Below are 19,834 nucleotides of genomic sequence, written 5' to 3'. Positions count from 1 at the left end.
ATTACCGTGTAATCTGGAAAGTGCCTAGGCAGGAAAGCTTTATAAACCTTTATGCTAGGTCACAAATGACTAACATAGGTATACATGGGCAGACAGACTAGTTGGGTTTTTTTTTTTTTAAAGTGGACTAGTAACTTATTTATAAGGCTAATGATGCAAAATAATGCTCAGGATCATCCAACGCAGATTAGAGCTCTACGTGGAAAGGAAAATGCCGGATGTTCAAGCTGTTTTCAGAAAAGGCCGAGGAACAAGATGCATCAGCAATGATGCATGTTGGATAATTGAGAAAGCCAAAAGATACCAAAAAAAAGAAGTCAATATGTGCTTCATTAACTACAGAAAAGCCTTTGATTGCATCAACCATGTCAAGTTGTGGAATATCCTTAGGAAAACAGACATCTGAGAACATCTCATTGTTCTCATGAGAAACCTATACAGAGGACAGGAAGCCACAGTTTCACCAACAGACCCGTTCCAGATTGGCAAATAAGGCAAGGCTGTATACTTTTATCCTTGTTTATTCAACTTATATGCTGAACATATACTGAGAAAAGCCAGATTGGAAGAAGATGAGCATGGTTTTAAAGTTGGAGGAAGAAAAATCAATAACCTGTGCTATGCTGATGACACAACTCTGATAGTTGAGATTGTGGGTGATCTGCAAGCTTTAGTAGTGAAAGTCAAGGAGCACAGTGAAAAAATGGGACTACGGCTGAATGTAAAGACAGCCAGGAAAACAAACAAATGGATCATAGAACAAATCAATCCAGAATTGGCACTCGAGGTACAAATGACCAGGCTCAAACTATCATACTTCGGACACATTACATGAAAACCAAGCTCCCTTGAGAAGTCCATAATGCTGGGGGAAGTTGAAGGAAAGAGAAGGAGAAAGAAAGAAAGAGAAGCAGAGGACGACAAGCAGCAAGGTGGATGGACTCGATTACGACAGCAATGAATGCATCACTGAGAGACCTTAAAGGCCAAGCTGAAGACAGATCACCCTGGAGAGAATCTACTTATGTGGCCGCTAAGAGTCGACACCTGCCTGACAGCACTTAATCAATCAATCAAACAAACAAATGCTTCAATTATGTTGATCAGAGCACTTGATTTTGCTGGTTTTTTGTCGTCACTTTTGCTGTTGTTTTGTAGGAAATAAACAACTGGAGCAACATCTGCATCTTTTCAAATGCTTTGCAATCTAGATGCTACTAAATGTTTACCTTTGGTTTTAGTATTTCAGAAGCTTGGATTCACCTATCCAGGCATCCCCCGATCTCCTAATAAGCTCACTGAGGTTGTGCATCGCATACTGTTTGCCGTTGGATGTAAGGCAGGTGAGCAGGTTGACAATAACTAGTCCATTTTGGACATGGTGGTTTCTGGGGATTTATCAGAAGTAGTCACTCTGCTAAAGGAATTATGCTCCATCCCTGCCTAGGGTTGAACTGTGTTTTGTTCCTGACTCAGGGTTTAACTCATGCCAAACAAAATCTGAACTTGATATCATGGAACAAGGAATTCTGAGTTCAGAAAATAAAGAGAAAGATGCATATTGGGTAAATGTACACAGATGTGCTTATTTTAAAACAATTTATTGTGCTTCCAAGATTCAGTTTTTGAATGGGACTATTTTGATAAGGACTGCAGCAACAGAGAGGATATGGAGTTTGGGTTAAAATGGCCAGTATGGTGGGAGAGGTAGAGGACATCAACCATGAGACAGGGCCACCGACTTTTCTAGGACACCTAAATCCATCTTTTGGCTGCTGGAAGGTATTCCCAGGTTTTCAGTCTTCAGACATGGCCCATGTATTTTGAATTTTTACTTTGTGAACTATTCTTTTTGTGAACTATTCTTTTTAGATTCTGATTCTTTTTAGATTGTGAGCCCTTTGGGGACAGGGATCCATCTTATCTTATCTTATTTATTATTTCTTTGTGTAAACTGCCCTGAACCATTTTTGGAAGGGCGGTATAGAAATCGAATAAATAAAATAAATAAATATTAGAGCTGAAATTTTACATTTGGGAATCAACAAGAGAGTTGGGATTCCAAATTCTATGCTATATTGTAGATTTATGTTGGGCATAAGCTCTGTTCAGACATTATGTTGTACCTGGAGATGTGAGGGCCTGGAAAAAACCTGGAATCTTTAAAAAATAATCACACACACTTGTTTCCCCCTGGATCCCCCCCCCCGGAACCTTTGGAAAAACAGAACCCCCCCCCCAAAATATCCAGGGTGGGAAATAAAACAAACTAATAAAATTTCCCCCTTTCCCCCTAGATCTGCACATCTCTAGTTGTACCTGTGTTTAGATGTCTATACATATGTACATGTTCTTGTGTTAATTACAGTACTTCCATTCATGTTAACATGAATCTGGGTATAGGCTCCCCACATATGGAGGATCCAGATAAGATGTGTACTGCAGTACCTGTGTTCAACAGAGCATGTAAGTAACTGCACCTGCATACAGATCTGTACCTGTATTCACTGTACACAGACTGTACAATGTTGAACATAATGTAGGAACAGGGCTATAGCAATAGCACTAGCAATAGCACTTACATTTATATACCGCTCTATAGCCGGAGCTCTCTAAGCGGTTTACAATGATTTAGCATATTGCCCCCAACATTCTGGGTACTCATTTTACCGACCTCGGAAGGATGGAAGGCTGAGTCAACCTTGAGCCCCTGGTCAGGATCGAACTTGTAACCTTCTGGTTACAGGGCGGCAGTTTTACCACTGCGCCACCAGGGGCTCTATAGTGACGCTTATGCGGTCATGCAGATCATATGTAGAAACTGTTTGGATGTCATGTAGGGTATGGGGTGCCAACTTTCCTGGGGATATGAAATATGGCTCAAGCTTCTCTGGATAGTCTTGGACTTTTAAACAGGGTCCGTGATTGGGCATGGCCTGGGTGCATCTATAACATACAATTGGATTGGGTGTGGTTAAGAGCACTTCTTCTGACAGTACCAGTCGATTACTGCCCTTCCGACTCCGGCGTGTAAATGATCAGGGGCTGGCTGTTCTTGCCCTTATCATGCCAGCAGACATCAAAGAAGGGGTAGACGGTACCCACAAAGCGCTCATGGAAGGCGAAGATCTGGACTACGTTGTCTTCATCGCTGGCATCGTAGAAGGCCAGGACGCCATCGTCGAAGCTGAGGTAGACGCCGATGCGGGTGGGCTTCCCCTCCAGTTTCAGCGGCCGGGGCTCTTTGTGCTCCACGTGGGCCTCATAGGTCTTGCCTTCCTTGCACCCGACCAGCCAGAAGCCATTGGACGGGGTGGCATGCAGGCGGCCCTTGCGGCCGGTCTCGGCTGAGATGAGGCCCAGGGCCCAGCGGGGCTTGTCGCCCACCGTCACCTCCCAGTAATGCTCGCCCTGAGAGAAGCTCTGGCGCGACACCAGGCAGTTGGACTTGTCAAAGCGTTGCGGGTCGTCTGTGCTCACGGCTTGCTTGTGCTCCACACACTCCACCCGCTTGCCATCCTCCGACACCAGAAGGTTGGCTTGAGCAGTGTCTGGGTCAAAGGTCAAGTTCTCCAAGCCTTGGGCGGGGGGAGGAGGAAAGAGAAGAAATAAAGGGGAGAGTGTGACGACAAGGACAGGTTCTTTTTGGTTTTTTTAAAAAAATCATAAATGGAAATCTGCATCGGGTTGTAGCTATAATTGAATAAGAGGTGAGGAGAATGTCCCTGCAGCACCCCTGATTGGGGAGGGGGCTCCAGTTGAGCAATAGCTTGCTCTTTGTTCTGCCCCATCCCACATCTCCATGGAAGAGGGAAGGGGTCCTTCTTCACATTTTGTCCTAGGGCCCACTCCATCTTCGCTTCAACCCTTCCTGCTCTTCATGCTTGACTTAACAACTCTTGTACTGAAAGTGCAAATTGATTTAGAATCATATAGGCAATTGGAATGTGATGATTTAATGACAGTAAAACGACCCAATGTTGCTTTTTAGGGATACGTGGAGAAACTGACCCCCTTATGGATGCCTCAAAACATCTCTGGTACAGATCAAAATTCTAGTTGCCTTACCCCTTGTACCTGCAGTGATGTGTTTTTCACCAATCTCTTGGCAAGCGTGAAACAGAATTCAGCATCCTGAGAATCTTGGCTTTGATTTTTTTTTTTTTTTTAAGCACACTTCTAGCCCTTAAGCAGACCGAGAGAGGTCTGAAACTCTGTGGCTGGTGCCTGGTGAAATTTTATGAGCCAGATAAGAAGATAAGTGAGGGCCAAAGCAGAGTTGATGAGGAAACTCATGATCAGATATTCTACTGTTTGGTTTTTTCAAGCTCAAAAGCTTATTAGAGTGGCTCTACTGGGAGAGGAGGGTTTAACCTTTTCCTCTGAGTAATTTCTCTGGCCACCTTTCTGTTCTCAAACTCAACAGGAAAAGGACAGGCACAATATAGGTACTTGTATTCCCACCCCCACTCCCCTGCCCAGTGGAATGAAGATTGGTTGATCAATTGTGGGGGAAACCTCAGCCTGACTAATAGCAACTTTGGTGGGGGATTTTGATCAGTGAGGCATCACTGCATAGAAGGTGGTTGAACATCCTCCCCTCCCCCCCCCTCCCCGCCCCACCAAAGCCAGTGTTTCAGAGAAAAAATCAGAATCCTTGTGGTTGCTTTTAAGGGCTTTCCATTTTTATCTATCTATCTATCTATCTATCTATCTATCTATCTATCTATCTATCTATCTATCTATCTATCTATCTATCTAATTTGTATACCGCCCCAAACTTTAGTCTCTGGGCGGTATTAAAGTTGGGAGATCCACTTCCTGATTTCCCTTGTTGCATCTGTTTTGTCCCTACGGTTTCCAGTACTTGAAGAATAAGACTGTAGTCTCCTGCCTCAGCGCTTTCCTTTTCTGTGATATGGAGAAGCAGAATCACTTATGCAAAACAGCCCAAAACATGGAGATTTCTTGTATTTACATAATTTAGGATTGCTGTCTATGGTGCTGTCTATGCTTTAACTGGAACCAGAATTTTGGCGTCCTTTTCTAAAAGCATAACATATTCACAGCCTTTGTCTTCAGTGCCCCCTTACTGAGATCTCTACCTGGCATGAGTGCATGGAACATCTTCCTCCACACCTGGAACTTGAACTCATCTGAAATAATGGGGAGCTGGATGTCCATGCGGGCAATGGGTGGGGACTCTCCAAGGATCTTCTGCAATCTGCAGCATGAAACAGAAAGTGGGTCTCACAGGAGAGAAAGAAGGGGAGGCGTGCACCTTGCCACACCTCAAGAAATTCAAGGGCACGCTTCTTTTTTCCATGTCATATTTTTAATTTCTATTTTGTGAAACTTAAACATTCAAATTTCGAGAACACAAGAGCAGAGAGAGCATCTCACCATAAGGAGCGTGAAACAACTGAGATACCATCTATGCCTGTGAGAGTAAGGGTTAGATTTAGCTCTTTCTGGTTGTGTCAAATGATTATGAAATGCCTGAATTTATTTACATCAACTTTTTTTTAAAACAGTGGTCTAATGATAGGTGGCCAGTTTAACACCAAGCTTTGTTCTTTCTTTCTCCCCTCTCTTATCTTCACAAATGCAGTTAAATATTGACATTTCCTTGCAGGCTTGTTTCTGGATGCTTTGAGATAAAGTGGAGTTACACACTAATAATAATAATAAATAATAATAATACAAAAAGCAACTTTACTGGGAACAGCGATGATATTCTGCGATGATATCTATAATAATTATAGCAAGAACATTGATAATAAAATTCAGCCATCCCAGGTCCTTGGGAAGAACTCGATGTCTAGATAAAACAAACTAGTCAATAACACCTGTCTGACTGTGTTAATAATAATAATAATAATAATAATAATAATAATAATAAATTTTAATTTTAATATTATTATTATTATCATCATTATGTATTCGATTTCTATACTGCCCTTCCAGAAATGGCTGAGGACGGTTTACACAGAGAAATAATAAATAAATAAATAAATAAATAAATAAATAAATAAATAAGATGGATCCCTGTCCCCAAAGGGCTCACAATCTCAAAAGAAACATCAGATAGACACCAGCAACAGTCACTGGAGGTACTGTGCTGGGGGTGCATAAGGCCAGTTACTCTCCCCCTGCTAAATAAAGAGAATCACCACCTTAAAAGGTGCCGCTTTGCTAAGTTATCATGTGAAGAAGCCTTGAAGAATAAATGTGTGTTAGGTGAAAGTTTTGCACTGCCCATGAGAAAGTGGCTGAGGGCAAGGCAGAGGCAGGGACACTCAGAGACGCATGCTGGGTGTGGATTTCAAAGGGGATAGGTACTCACCTGCTGGCCACTAGGCAGTATTTCTGTAGAGAAAGAGACAAGAAGAAGATTAGAAAGACCACAAGAAAAGGATGTGCTTCCTCTCTTGTATACCAAACCAGGGTCAGCCCTAGGATAAGTAGTGCTTTTGGCATGCATGTACATGCGTACTCTCTCTCTCTCTCTCTCTCTTTCTCCCCCAATGCTATCAAGCAGGACTGAACAAATCTAGTAGTGTAACAGACCCCACTGTTCCCAGGTTTTCCCAATATCACTAATTTGCTGCTTTGCTTCCAGGGCTCTCTTGTTCCAGTAGGGTTGTGCGTCCCCCCCCCCATTTTGTTTTTGGCCCGAATCCGAAACACCCTCGATTTGTTCTTTGTTTGAAATCAGCCAATCTGAAACACCCCAGTTTTGTTCTTTGTTCAAAATTGCAAAATCTGAATCCGAAATGTTTTGGACTTTAAAAAATGGCCATGGAGAAAAACTAGTGGGTGGGGGTGGTAGTGCCCAATGGGTGGAAACTACCACCCAAATTTCAGAGGAATTGGGCAAAGGGCTGGTTTTTGGTGAATTTTTGAAGTATAGGATTTTTCCCATAGGGAAGAATGGAGGTTTCAGCAAAAGTATAGCTTCATGTTGGGGGGAAAGGGGTGGCCCAGAGCAGAGTAGGGTGGGTGGTAGTGCCCAGTGGGGGCAAGGAAGCTGCCAGAATTATTTCAAAGGAATTGGGCAGAGGGCTGATTTTTAGAGTTTGCACATCTGTAAAGTTCTTCCCCATAGGAAATGATGGACCTCCATAATTCCTGCCCCATAACTGCACTTGGGGGGCACCAGGGTGGCCCAGAGCGAGTGGTGGTGTAGAGCACATAGGGTGCCAACCACCCCCATGGGTTGCTAACCCATGGGGTACTGGGTTCTGTTGTTTCTGAGATGTTTGAGTGTAGATTCAGATTCTCTGGTAGCATATGAGAGTAGATTCATGGTTTGTCACTGAAAATCTCATATGCTACCAGAGAATCTATACTCAGAACACCTCAGAAACAACAGAACCCAGCACCCCATGGGTTAGCAATCCATGGGGGTGATTGGCACCCTGTGTGCACTACACCCCCACTCGCTCCCGGCTACCCCAGTGCCCCCTGGGTGGAGTTATGGGTCTTCTGAAATCTTCATTATTCCCTGGGGGGGGCACCTTAAAGAAGCGTAAACTTCAACAATTCCTAAGAAATCAGCCCTTTGCCCTATTCCTTTGGAATAGGGCAAGTGGCAGGTACCCCTTGGGGCACTGCCACCCAACCCACTGTTTTGCCCCTCAGGCCCCCTTTCGCCCCAAATCTGCCCCAAAGACATGTCAACTTCAGAAATTCTTTAAAAAACAGCCCTTTTCCCAATTCCTTTGTAATCTGGGTGGCAGCAGGCACCCATTGGGGCACTACCACCTGAACCACTCTTCTGCCCCCAAAGCCCCCTTTCTGCCCCAAATCCACCCCAAATAACATCAACATCACACATCAACAACAGCAGAACTTTGGAAAAAATCAGGCAGATTTCCAAAGGTCATGCACATGCACATCCCCCCCGCCCAAAATGCAATTGATCTACACACAACAGTGTGAAACAACAACAATGAAATGCACACTGCCCCACTGGCCAATGAGGGTAAATGCACACTGCCCCACTAGCCAATGAGGGTTAAATTTTACCCTTAAATTTGCTTAAAAGGAATAAGGAGACAATTGCCAGCAGATCAGCCCATGCTTTCTGTGGGCTGGAAGGGCTGGAAATTCAAACAGATGTCAAAACTCAAAATGGAGACTGAAGGAGAAAGACCTTTTGCGATTGCAAAATGGAGTTCCAAAACAGCCAAAACAACAAAACATTTTGTATCTGAAACAGGGACATTTTGTTTTGGTTACAAAATTTTCTGTTTTGAGCATTGGGTGTTTTGTTTTGGCTACAAAACAGCCGAAATGGCCTGTTTTGTGCACAAAACATTTTGTATCCGAAACGAAATGCACATCCCTATGTTCCAGTTCTGGAGTCCCACTGAAGTCATTCTACATCTTCACTACAAACCATACACTCAGCAAACAGCAAGCCATCAAGCTCAGCTCGGTGCCTTCTTCAGAGAGGCACCCTGGGCAACACCCAACTTGCCCACCCCTAAAGCTGGCCAGTCATGTACCTAACATTGAACACTAGGTGCATTAAATCGGGGGATAAGATTGACATGAGGATGCCTGTGTTTTAAAGAAGGGAGGGGGAGCGGGGAGAGAGAGACACACACTAATGTGGTAGTTTGAGGGTGCTTGAATAAGTATAAATTGAAATGGTTTGGAATGATATGAATTCTGCTGCCCCCAAACCTTTTATGCCCTGACATGGCAAGCTTTCTCCTCTGACACTAGCTGGGAGGAGGCCTGGTTGCTGTTCAGCATTTTCACCCAAGGTTTTGGATGAAAGATTTCTCCAAACTGAGCCATTTTTGGAGGGATGGTATAGAAATCAAATAAATATGATACAAAACTGGGAGGAGCGGCAAACGTTATAAAGATGGAATGTTCAAGGAGAACCTTGATAACCTGGAGCATTGGACTGAAACTTACCAAGCGACTCCAGGCAAGGACAAAAAGGACCAGCCACCTATGTTGTGGTAACAAAATGCACACACATACGCATACACACACACACACACACAGTGTATATTTATATACACAGTGACTCAATCACTATACACACTATACAATGTGCTTATGAGTCACGACTAGTGTGCTACGGCTGTAAAAAAGGCCAATGCCATAGCAAGTTGCAATTGTACACAAAACACAGGAACTGGCAAAGGCTGTGGAGAGACGAGGGCGGAGGGTGCCTCACCCTCAGAAACTCCGTCTGCGGCTCGTCTTGCACCTCCCCCAGCACAGCCTCCATCTGCTTGAGTTGGTCCAGGTAGCGAGTCATCGTCTTGCGCTCGTTTTGCAAGGCGTCTGTGGCCTGCTGCTGCACCCGCTCAGCCTCCCGGCCCAGAGAGGCCTCCAGCGCCCCCAGGTAGGCCCGCATCACCCCCAGGTGCTCAGACACTTGCTGCTTGAAGCGAGACACTGTATCCTGGGAGGAGAGAGAGAGACACAGAGCCTGAGGCCACTCCACTGCTCCCTGCTCCTTCTCACCACACAAAACCTCCCTCTCACCACACAAAACCTCTTCACACACACACACAATGCCCCCCCAACTCTTTTTTTCAGTTTCTCTCATCCTGAGCTCTGTGATTGACTTTCTATCAGTGCCTTGGGTTCGAAATACCATCCTGGCCCGCTCCACAAATTTATTTATTTTTAGTTTATTTATTACATATACATGCTGCCTCATACAAATGTCTCGTGGTGGTTTACAGATAAACAACAAAACCAGGATTAAAGCCAACGTTAAAACAGTTTAAAACAACCAGTTGAACAGCAGTAACGGTAACCATAAGAAACCAACCAACAGTTGACCGAAGGCTTGATGAAACAAATGCGTCCTGAGCGCTCTTTTAAAAACTTGCTAGAGATGAGGAAACAATTGCCATAACAGGGAGATCGTTCCAGTGCCTCGGTACAGCTATAGAAAACCCCCCAGCCCTGAGATGCTACCAGACAAGCTGGGGGCAGCCATAGGTGGGCTTCTCCCAAAGATCTTGTTAATGGAACTGCCTCTTTGAAACAATCTTAATAAGCGAAATGTTCCAGTAGCCTTGGGAGAGGCAGGAGGGGAGACAGCCGAGATCTCCACAGCAGTCTTTGTTAATTTACATGTGTTCATTTGCAAAATTTCAGGTAAGGATAAATGTTAGCCCTTACAGAACTGAACAATTCCTCTTGTTTTCAGTATTTGGCAAGGAAAATGCTGACTTTAATTAATATTTAGCTCTTCTAAGAACATACTCATTCATATAAGAATACAAGAACAGCCCTGCTGGATCAGGCCCAAGGCCCATCTAGTCCAGCATCCCGTTTCACACAGTGGCCCACCAGATGCCGCTGGAAGCCTACAGGCAGGAGTTGAGGGCATGCCCTTTCTTCTGCTTTTACTCCCCTGCAACTGGTACTCAGAGGCATCCTGCCTCAGAGGCTGGAGGTGGCTTCTAGCCCTCCGACTAGTAGCCATTGATAGACCTCTCCTCCATGAAGTTATCCAAACCCCTCTTAAAGCCATCTAGGTTGTTGGCTTTATATGTGCACTGAACATATCTACAGTACAGGATCCTAGGAATATCATTTCCTGTGGAGGGGTGAGGGATCTTTAATAGAATTCTCATCACTTCCTCTACACGACAGCTCCCAAGATTCTTTGAGGGAAACCGTGATCGTTCCAATGGTGTCAAATGTATATCTATTCATAGTGGCCTTTTTGTTCTCATGTATAAATGGCTCACCTCCACTTCTGCTATTTGCCGGTTCAGCAGGGCAATAGTTTTCTCCTTTCTCACTTGGGCTTCTTGCAGCTGGACTTGCTGCTGTGGAAGTTGCTTCTAAAATGATACCAAGAGAAGCAGGGTATACTGTAGGTCTCATTTGGACAAGAAGAGAAGATAGGATGTTGCTGCGACAAGTATAAATTTGATCATCTATTTATTTAGCTAGATTTCTTACCCTTCATCCTGAGCTCTCAGGGTGGACTTGGTGGATAAGTACCACATTTTTAAAAAATAAATTAAAATGATACATCAAAACACTATGAGAATTTAATACCATGTTCTTGGTGCTGTACAAGAGTGACACATTCCTTTCTTATTTTGAGCAGACTATGAGGCTGTTCACACAACTGAAAACTGGGTAAGTATATGTATATATTTTTTAAGAATACCAGCTGATATCCAGGCTAACGAAGCACTTGCACAAACATGTTGTGTAAGCATGCAGATGCTGCGCTAGCTAGTTGTGCTTTATCGGGAGCTTGTGTTCCAGACTAGCATTAAATTGGTGCAAACATCCTTGTGCTTCTGTAACCTGCAGTGTGCCTCCTGCTAGGAAATCTCTTCCTCTGCCCATTTACATTTACATTGCAGGGAATGTTTGTGCAAAAGCACAAGAGTGCATTTTTGAGATTTTGCACAGCTGCATGATTTTCTTGCCAGTGCACAACTTGGTTCGTTATGCAAGTCTTTGTTGATATCAACCACCATCTCCTTCCCCCTCCCTGCAGCACCAACTTCCCTTCATTCACACAACTAAGAAATGGGTAGAACTAGAACATGTGTCCTACCGAAATTCAGGAGTTGTGAGTGCTCTAATATTCTGATTGTGTGCAAGTGAAAAACAAGGTAGGAAGAACCAGCAGTGACCATCAACTAACTTCCTGCTGGGTAGGAGGGCTTTCCCTCCTACCTCATTCAGCATCTGAGTACAGGTGATGGGCAGGACGGAGCTCTCCCACCCAGCAGGAGGCCAGCTGATGACAATCACTGTTGGTGCATCCTATCTTGTTTTTCACTCACACACCATCAGAAAATGGGAGCACACACAGGTCCTGAACTTGGTTAGGAAGCTTGTCCTACCCTAATTAGGATCCAGTGAACCAGCCTTTGTTCTGCTGCATAGTGGACCCCAGGATACACACCATTCTGAGTGAGGAGTGCCTTTGGCGCCCTCTCGTGGCTATTTTATCAAAGTGTGATAGGACACAAGGTCAGGTAGGTACCATGGGTGACAGCCCAGCTCACACCTACCCCCAAGACTGACCTCCTCTTGTGTCTCTTCTTAGATGGTGAGCCCTTTTGAGAAGGAAACTGTCTTCAGACAGACAAGAAAGGAGGTGTGTGTGTGTAGGGGGGATACCTGATTTCTTCCAGCAGGCTGTGACAAATGAATTGCGAGGATGGAACCAGGGAAAGGCAGGGGGAGGCATGCTTAGGCGAGAACAGGGTGACCCAACTGAGACTCTCCAGTTGTTGTTGGACTACAACTCCCATCATCTCCAGCAATTGCAGTCCAGCGACAGTTGGAGATCCTCAGGTTGGCCACCCCTGGGCCAGAGGGATCTGGAAAGACTTTGTTGAAAATGTGGGTTGAGAGGAAGGATTTATAGGAGGAGAGGGAAGTGGCTTTATTATTAGAAAGGGGAGGTTTGTTTTGTTTCAGGGGCAGCCTCGGAGAAAGTACAGAGAGGGAAGTGGATGGTAGGTAAAGGGAACTGACAGCAAGCTAGGAGAGAGAACACCAACTAGATAGATTTGTCAAGTATGGAACAATATCTTAAACTGTTCTTGGAATGTACCATGTCAGACTGCAGGTTGGGGGGGAAAGTTGCATGACTGAACATTCCCCTATAAGAAAACCTCTAAACACAGAAGGCTAAAAATCAGGTGAAGGGGCTCTAACCTGGCTTTCTCCTCCTTGACATGCTAGTTTTCTATGTGCAGGAGGTTTCCTCTTTGGGGCTACCTTCAAACACGTGAGCCCCCACTGCACTCTGGAATGGCACCGTCCCAGAAGAACTCTGCCACAAAATGAGCTGTTGGTCCAGACTGGGTTGGTTGAGAGCTGGATTAAAGCCAGGAGTGGCTGTGGGTGATCCCGGGCAGAGAGGAAGAACAGGAGGCCTGACACCAGGAGAGAAGGGCTTTGTGTCTGGAGGCCTACCTTCATCCTCTGGTGGGCCTCAGCAGCCGTGATGATGTTGTGCCCCTTGTGTTTGCCCAGGGAAGCACACACCCCGCAGATGACCTGCCGGTCCTGCTCGCAGTAGACGCTCAGCGGGTCGAGGTGCTCCTCGCAGTGGTCGCGGGGGACTTGCCGGAAGCACTCCACCAGGTGCTCCATCTGCTGGTTGATGCGCAGCTGCTCCACCTTGGTGAGGGCCTGGCAGGCGGGGCAGGAGGTGGCCTTGCCGTCCTCTTCCTTGGGCACCCGAGACAGGCAGTCCTGGCAGAAGGTGTGCCCGCACTCTGTCGTCACGGGAGACTGGAACAGCTTGAGGCAGATGGGGCAGCTGAGGTCCTGGTGCATGCCCTGGATGAGACGCTGCTTGGAGGTCGACATGGCGGCAGAAGGCAGGCAGCTAGGGACAAGAGGAGCAGCTCCTATGTTTATATGTATATACTGCCCTTCATCCTAAGACCCCAGGGTGGTTTACAACCAGATAATCCAGTAAGAACTTAAAAACAGAACGAATACAGCTAAAAGTTTAGAAAGAGCAAAGTTTAGCAGGTCTCCCTGCTAACTTGGCAAAGAGGCAGCTTTTAACGTGGTGATTCTCTTTACTGAGCAGGGGGAGAGTAACTAGCCTTATCCAACCCCAGCACAGGACCTCCAATGACTGTTGCTGATGTCTGTCTTATGTTTCTTTTTAGATTGTGAGCCCTTTGGGGACAGGGATCCATCTTATTTATTTATTATTTCTCTGTGTAAACCACCCTGAGCCATTTTTGGAAGGGCGGTATAGAAATTGAACAAACAAACAAAAAAACAAACGACAGCACATTAAAGCTTGGATTTTTTAAAAAAGCAGTCTTCACCTTTGAACCTTTCTGTCATGGTTATGGCCACGCATGCTTGCAAGTTCTCCTCCTCCAGAGAGCTGATAGCAAGCACAAATTGTTCTCTTTGCTAAGCAAGGCCTGCCCCAGTTTGCATTCAGATGGGTGATGACATGTGAGCACTGTAAGATATTCCCTATAGGGGCCTCCACTCAGTGGAAGAGCATCTGCAGGCTTGCGTGTAGGAGGCCCCAGGTTCAATCTCTGGCATCTCCAGGTAGGGTATGTGTTTATCATTACCTGAATTGCAACAAGGAACACAGGAACGTGGGACTGCCTTTGAAAATGGTCCAGAAACTGCAGTTGGTCAGTGCTGCAAGATTACTAACTGGGGCTGGGTGTATACCACACCAGTGCTTTGTCAGCTGCACTGGCTCCCAGCCCATTTCCAGGCCCAATTCGAAGTGCTGGTTTTACCCTTTAGAGCCCTATATGCTTGGGACCTATATGAGAGCACCTTGCCCCTTCTTTGGAGGCCTTGCTCTGAGTGCCCCTGCCAAATGAGGTGAGGCAGGTGGCTACTAGGGACCTTTTTGGTGATGGCACCCCATCTATGGAATAGCCTCCCCAGTGAGGCTCACCTGACATCGTCACTTTGTTCTTTTAGATGCCAGGTGAAGACCTTTCTGTTCACTCCGGCTTTTGAAAACTGCTTTTTTTTAAGTTTTAAAATGTTCTGTACTGTAATTTGTATTTCCTATTTTATATTGTAATTTTTTTTGTTCTGTTTTGTGCTATGTGCTTTAATCGGTTTTATTATGTTGTTGTGAGCTGCCCACAATTTGTTATGGGGTGGCTAACAAAGTTATTATTATTATTTTATTACCATAGGAACATAAGAAGCTGCCTCATATACCATCTAGCTCAGTGTTGTCAACACTGACAGGCAGCAGCTCTCCGAGCTTTCAGGCAGGAGTCTCTCCTAGCCCAATCCAGAGATGCCAGGGAGTGAACCTGGGACCTTCTGCCTGCCAGCACTGACACTGTCCCATAGGAGCCTGACATATTAGCATGACTTCCATCCTACCCACCCACCCCCGCCCCCAGCAAAACAGCTGCTAGCAGTTGGACTTGCTGGTGGAAGAGTAGCTGATTTCCAGCAACTGCAGTTAACAGTTGCAAGGAGGAATCTGCTGTTTATGCACAATGAAGTGCTTCCTTAGTGAGGGGGGGCTGCAGAGTCCACCCCCCGCCCCCTTACGGGAAAACTATAATCTCTGGAAAGCAGCTCAGGATGACTTCTTAAATGTAACTGAGCTGAGCTCAGGGCACTGAAAACTGGTCCTGGGCTGGGGTTGAGCAACAAGAAGCACTGACTCCAATTCAGGTCTTAGCGCACTCTGTGTTGCTCCTGGGGGCTTTCCAGATTAGCCGCTTAAAAGCGGCTAAATGCCTCCTTCAGGCAAATCGCAGTCAAAATGCAAAACCTGCAGGGGGAGCAATCTCACGAAAACTAACAACCCTGAAAAACAACACCTTTTTTACGCCGGATAAATGACATCATAGCACTAAATCGCAGCGATTTAATTCAAAACAAGGCATCTGACATATGAACAGCACCCTGTGGCCAGAGTCTGGACTGTGGTGTCACAAAACAGGGAGTGTGGAAGCACACTTCAGAGGAACATCCTGACCCCATTTTAGGGTCTAATCTGGAAAGCACCCTGGTCAGTGCAGAGCCGGCTTAGGATCTTTGCGGGGCCTGAAGCTGAAAATGCAAAGAGCAACATTCCCCTTCCCCCATTAGTTAGCATGGGGACACAATCCTTTGGGGATGCAATGGGGTTTTGTGCAGGAAGACCTCCTAGCTAATTGTGCCTTAGGATCAGATGTCTGCCTGTCTTCCACTTTGCCACCCTTAATGACACCCCAGATCCACAGCCTGAGGCAGATACCTCATTTTTCTTCGCGGTGGATCCCTCCTTTGAGCTTAGTCCTAACTCTCTTAGTCCCATTTGCTCTGGCCTCACCCACAACCCCTCTGACTTTGGGAGAAATGGTTTTCTTCTCTCCCCGGCCCCCACCCCCTGCACTCTGTTCACTTTTGTGCCTCCATCTCACTCAAGGCTGTGCCTGACCTATTGCAAGTAGGAGAGGAATGTTAACCCTGCAATGTAGCTGCCAAACCCTTGGCCGAGCATGTGATAAATGCCCTATAAATAACTCTGAAGGGGAAACCAGCAGGGAAACTGGAGCTCAGGGGCACAATGTCAGCCTGCTTCTTTCTCTCCCTTCTGTATGTTTGATTACCATATATACAGCTGCGTTTCCCCACACCTGTTGCCTTTTTGCTGTTGGGAAGCATTTTCTGTGTGATGGGTTTGCAGTACTCTGCACTGCATGGCATTTGAAACTATAAGCAATATGTTGATGCAGTTAGTGCTTAATATCTAGGAAGAGAGCTGTTTGGAGACTAATTGGGTGTCACTAGGGGAGAGGGGGCCCGTGTTTGCCCCTCTTCCCGGCTATGGCGGATTAATGTAGTAGTAAATGTAGCATTTGCTATGGGCCCCACATTTTTTAGGGCCCCGCACGCCTGGCTTCCAATAAATATCCCTTTCCTGCTAAATATGCCTTTTAAGAGAAGGCCCAGCACAGCATCTGCCTAGTGGTTGTTCCTGGTGCCTACCACATTTTTCTTTTTAGAGTGTGAGCCCTTTGGAGACAGAGAGTCATCTAGCCACTCTTTATTTTTCTATGAAAACCACTTTGAGATTTTTGATTGAAAAACCGTATATAAACGTTCACTGTTGTAGTAAGTGTGAGTTCGTGACTTGGTCTCCCATACTCCAAAATACAGCAAATGGGAAAACTGAATTACTTTACTATGCAAGTAAATAATTTATGTTTTAATATTTATGTGCATTGTTTAAAATTTAGGGCCCCTTTATAACATATGCTACAGGCCCCGCACTAGCTTAATCCGGCCCTGCTTCCAGCGGCCCCTTGGAGAGAGGGAGATAATGAAGAAAATAGGAAGGGGTGGAACTGGGGAGGGACGGATTCTAGAGCTGGGGGCCCTGGGTTATTTGAGCCTATCCACTCAATTATAGCTACACCCCTGAGACTAATCTTGTCTTTAGCCATTCCCTGTAAATTATTATTTGGGGAGACTTTGTAGACTCGTTTCAGACAGATGGCTGTTATAGATATCTGTTCACTTGTTCGTGTTGTTGTGTGTTTGTCTTTTTCAACACATTCATTTTAAAAGGCCCTTCCAGTGCATGATACAGATAGGAAGTGCACTTCTGAACCTGCATTCAGCATAACGTGTGAACTGAATAACTCTGTGTGCACACAAATCTGTACACTAAGGATGTGTGTGAGCCAGTTCAGCACTTCCTTGGCTCACCTGTGGGGGGCGGGATGCCTTTAAAGAGCAGGTAAGGAGCTCCTGCCACTCCCCCCACCCACCGGCGCTCAGTTTCTCAAGAGACGCATGGGGTTGCCACACTGCTTCCTGCAGCCCCAATCAGCATCGGCACACACATGGCCAGGGCACATGCACGCTCGTGGTCAATATACTGGTCATATGCATGCCAATGCTGATTGGGGCTGCAGGAAGCAGTGTGGCAGCCCCTCACATCTCTTGGAAAAATGAGTGCCAGCGGAGGGGAAGAGGCAGGGTGGGGAAGAGCAGGTAAGGAGCAAGTAAAGGCACCCACCCCTCGGGTAGTGCACAATCTGTTCCTATACATCCCTAGTTACCTACACACTACATAATGCTGTCTCGTGTGGGTCCCCAGATGTTGTTGGACTACAACTCCAATTATCTGGCTAATGACATCAGAAATCAAAACAATAATCCATCAAACTCCATCTACACTAGTGGTCACCCAGGCATCTCATATTCACTTATTTTCACATCGTTCATGGTTGTATAGATCAGACTGGCAGCTGCCGTGTGTGTGTATCTTTGGTCTTCCAAGGGAGAGATGGACTCACACATACCTAAAGTCCTATTCCCATGTTACATCCAACGCACATAAAATCTGTGTACAGTGTATACCTATATAGATCTGTATGCATGTACAGTTATGTTGAAGGCATTTACAGCAGTATACTTCCTATCTGTGCCCTGCATTTGAGTGGGGCTGTATCCAGGTTCATCTTTAAAAGGAGTGCATGTATAGTTATTCACACACAAAAATGTATATGCATATAGGCACCTGTACCTGCAGTTTTTCCTGGAATCAAGCACCAGACCCAGCTTTAAGCCAGATAAATTACCCCAGATTCCTTCGTCCCCATTAGATGTACTTATTGCCATTATTGAATTGTCTCCATACTTAAAATGAAGTCACAGCAATAAATACAGAAAAAATAATGAATGCTTTTGGGGACCTTGCTGGCTATAAATAGTCCTACAGCTTCTTCTCAAGAGAGATCTTCAACTCATCTGACCCACTACACACTTTAACATTCTGCAAACCGCAAACTTCATGCCCACGTGCACTGGAGAAGGCTGCATCATCTCATACTACGTGGGAGGAGGCAATGGTAAACCCCTCCTGTATTCTACCAAAGAAAAATCACAGGGCTCTGTGGGCGCCAGGAGTCAAAATTGACCATGGCACACTTTATCTTTAGACTGGGAATGGCATGCAGTTAAGTGACAGAGAAAGAAAGAAAGAAAGAAAGAAAGAAAGAAAGAAAGAAAGAAAGAAAGAAAGAAAGAAAGACCCCTTACTAGATCAGTTGAGTGTGGGATTTCAGGGGAGTCAGCAGAGATCAGCTGATTTCAGCAGGGATATCAGGCGAGTAGGCAGAGATCAGAGAGGCACACCAAGGAGATACCAACCATCCTGGGACAGGCACAAAAGCCAAATGAATGACCGTTGGTCCTGCCCCTGGGCTTCCTATATATAGCTCCGTCATGGTTTTGAGAAGGCTGGGAAGCCATCCAATTTTTATTTTTATTTTTTTTGCTTCTGACAGATAACGAGGGCTAGTAGAGTAGGGGAGGAGTCCTTCCCCACACCAGAAACACTGCTCAAGTGTCTTGGTCCCAGAATATGTTCCTGGATGCAACCATTTACAAGGTTCTAGGAGCCCTCTAGGGTGACTGTCTGGTATTGCTGGGTAAATATCCTTTTTTTCACAGGCAGGCAGACAGCCCTTTGGTTTTTGAGTACTTGGAGCAGCTGAGGGTCAGGGTGGAGATACGGAAACTTGAGGATCCAATTTCCCAGCAAAGGATATTGCAGAGTAACAGGCAGCTGATAATTGTAACTGGCACTTGGGAGTTTTTGGGAACAGGCACTGGGAATTGAGTGCATATCAAAGAGCGTGAGGAGGCAGATGGCTCTGGGTCACCTGGATGATGCAGAACGTGGGTGGTCCTAAGAATGCGTGTGGGAGATGAGGTGGTAAAGTTCCACCTTGGCAGAACTGCTTCATTCTGCAGTTGGAGCTCACAGGACTGAGTGCTGCTCCATACGAAACCAGCAATCCGGGTAGGAACTAATCTTTCAGTTTCTGCTTTCTGGACGGCTGCCATCTTGGATCAGGGTGCAGGCTCTCATCACCACTACTACTATAAATATCGATATACCGCTTTTCAACAAACGATCTCAAAGACGTTTATATAGATAAATAAAAAAATAAAATGGATCCCTGTCCCCAAAGGGCTCACAATCTAAAAAAGAAACAAAAGACAGACACCAATACAGCCACTGGAGGGATGCTGTGCTGGGGATGCATAGGGCCAGTTGCTCTCTTCTTCGTGCAGGGCATGCTGGAACTTGTGGGGGCCAATCGGCCCCTGCTCCCCCCAGCCCCTGCCAGCTCCGTCACAGAGCCAGCAATTGTGTGGGTGGCTGATACAGCCGCCCATGGGCCCCTCTCTGCTTAGCCTACTCTCCCCGCTCACCAGAAGACACCAGGTCTCATGGATCGTGAAACCCGGGTCTCTATGTCATTGCCTCTCTCTACTTGCCAGGAGGTTTTACCACACATGACAGGAGTATCTGCTTTGCAGCAGATTTGAGGCA

General features: G+C 45.8%; 1 protein-coding gene across 1 annotated transcript; it reads right to left on the bottom strand.

The window, feature by feature from the left end:
* Positions 1-2,226: 2,226 nt before the first annotated feature.
* Positions 2,227-18,668, bottom strand: TRIM72 (tripartite motif containing 72). Its single transcript, XM_053262752.1, has 7 exons — positions 18,532-18,668; positions 12,946-13,363; positions 10,740-10,835; positions 9,203-9,433; positions 6,347-6,369; positions 5,106-5,224; positions 2,227-3,578 (listed from the first exon to the last, which is right to left on the bottom strand). Exons 2-7 carry the CDS (start codon positions 13,342-13,344, stop codon positions 3,007-3,009), a joined length of 1,440 nt encoding a protein of 479 aa, XP_053118727.1. The 5' UTR covers positions 13,345-13,363; positions 18,532-18,668; the 3' UTR covers positions 2,227-3,006.
* Positions 18,669-19,834: the final 1,166 nt, after the last annotated feature.

This window comes from Hemicordylus capensis, chromosome 6 (assembly GCF_027244095.1).
Source record: "Hemicordylus capensis ecotype Gifberg chromosome 6, rHemCap1.1.pri, whole genome shotgun sequence".
Taxonomy (NCBI): domain Eukaryota; kingdom Metazoa; phylum Chordata; class Lepidosauria; order Squamata; family Cordylidae; genus Hemicordylus; species Hemicordylus capensis.
Note: the sequence above shows the minus strand (reverse complement) of the source record. Positions and strands in the feature narration are given on the sequence as shown.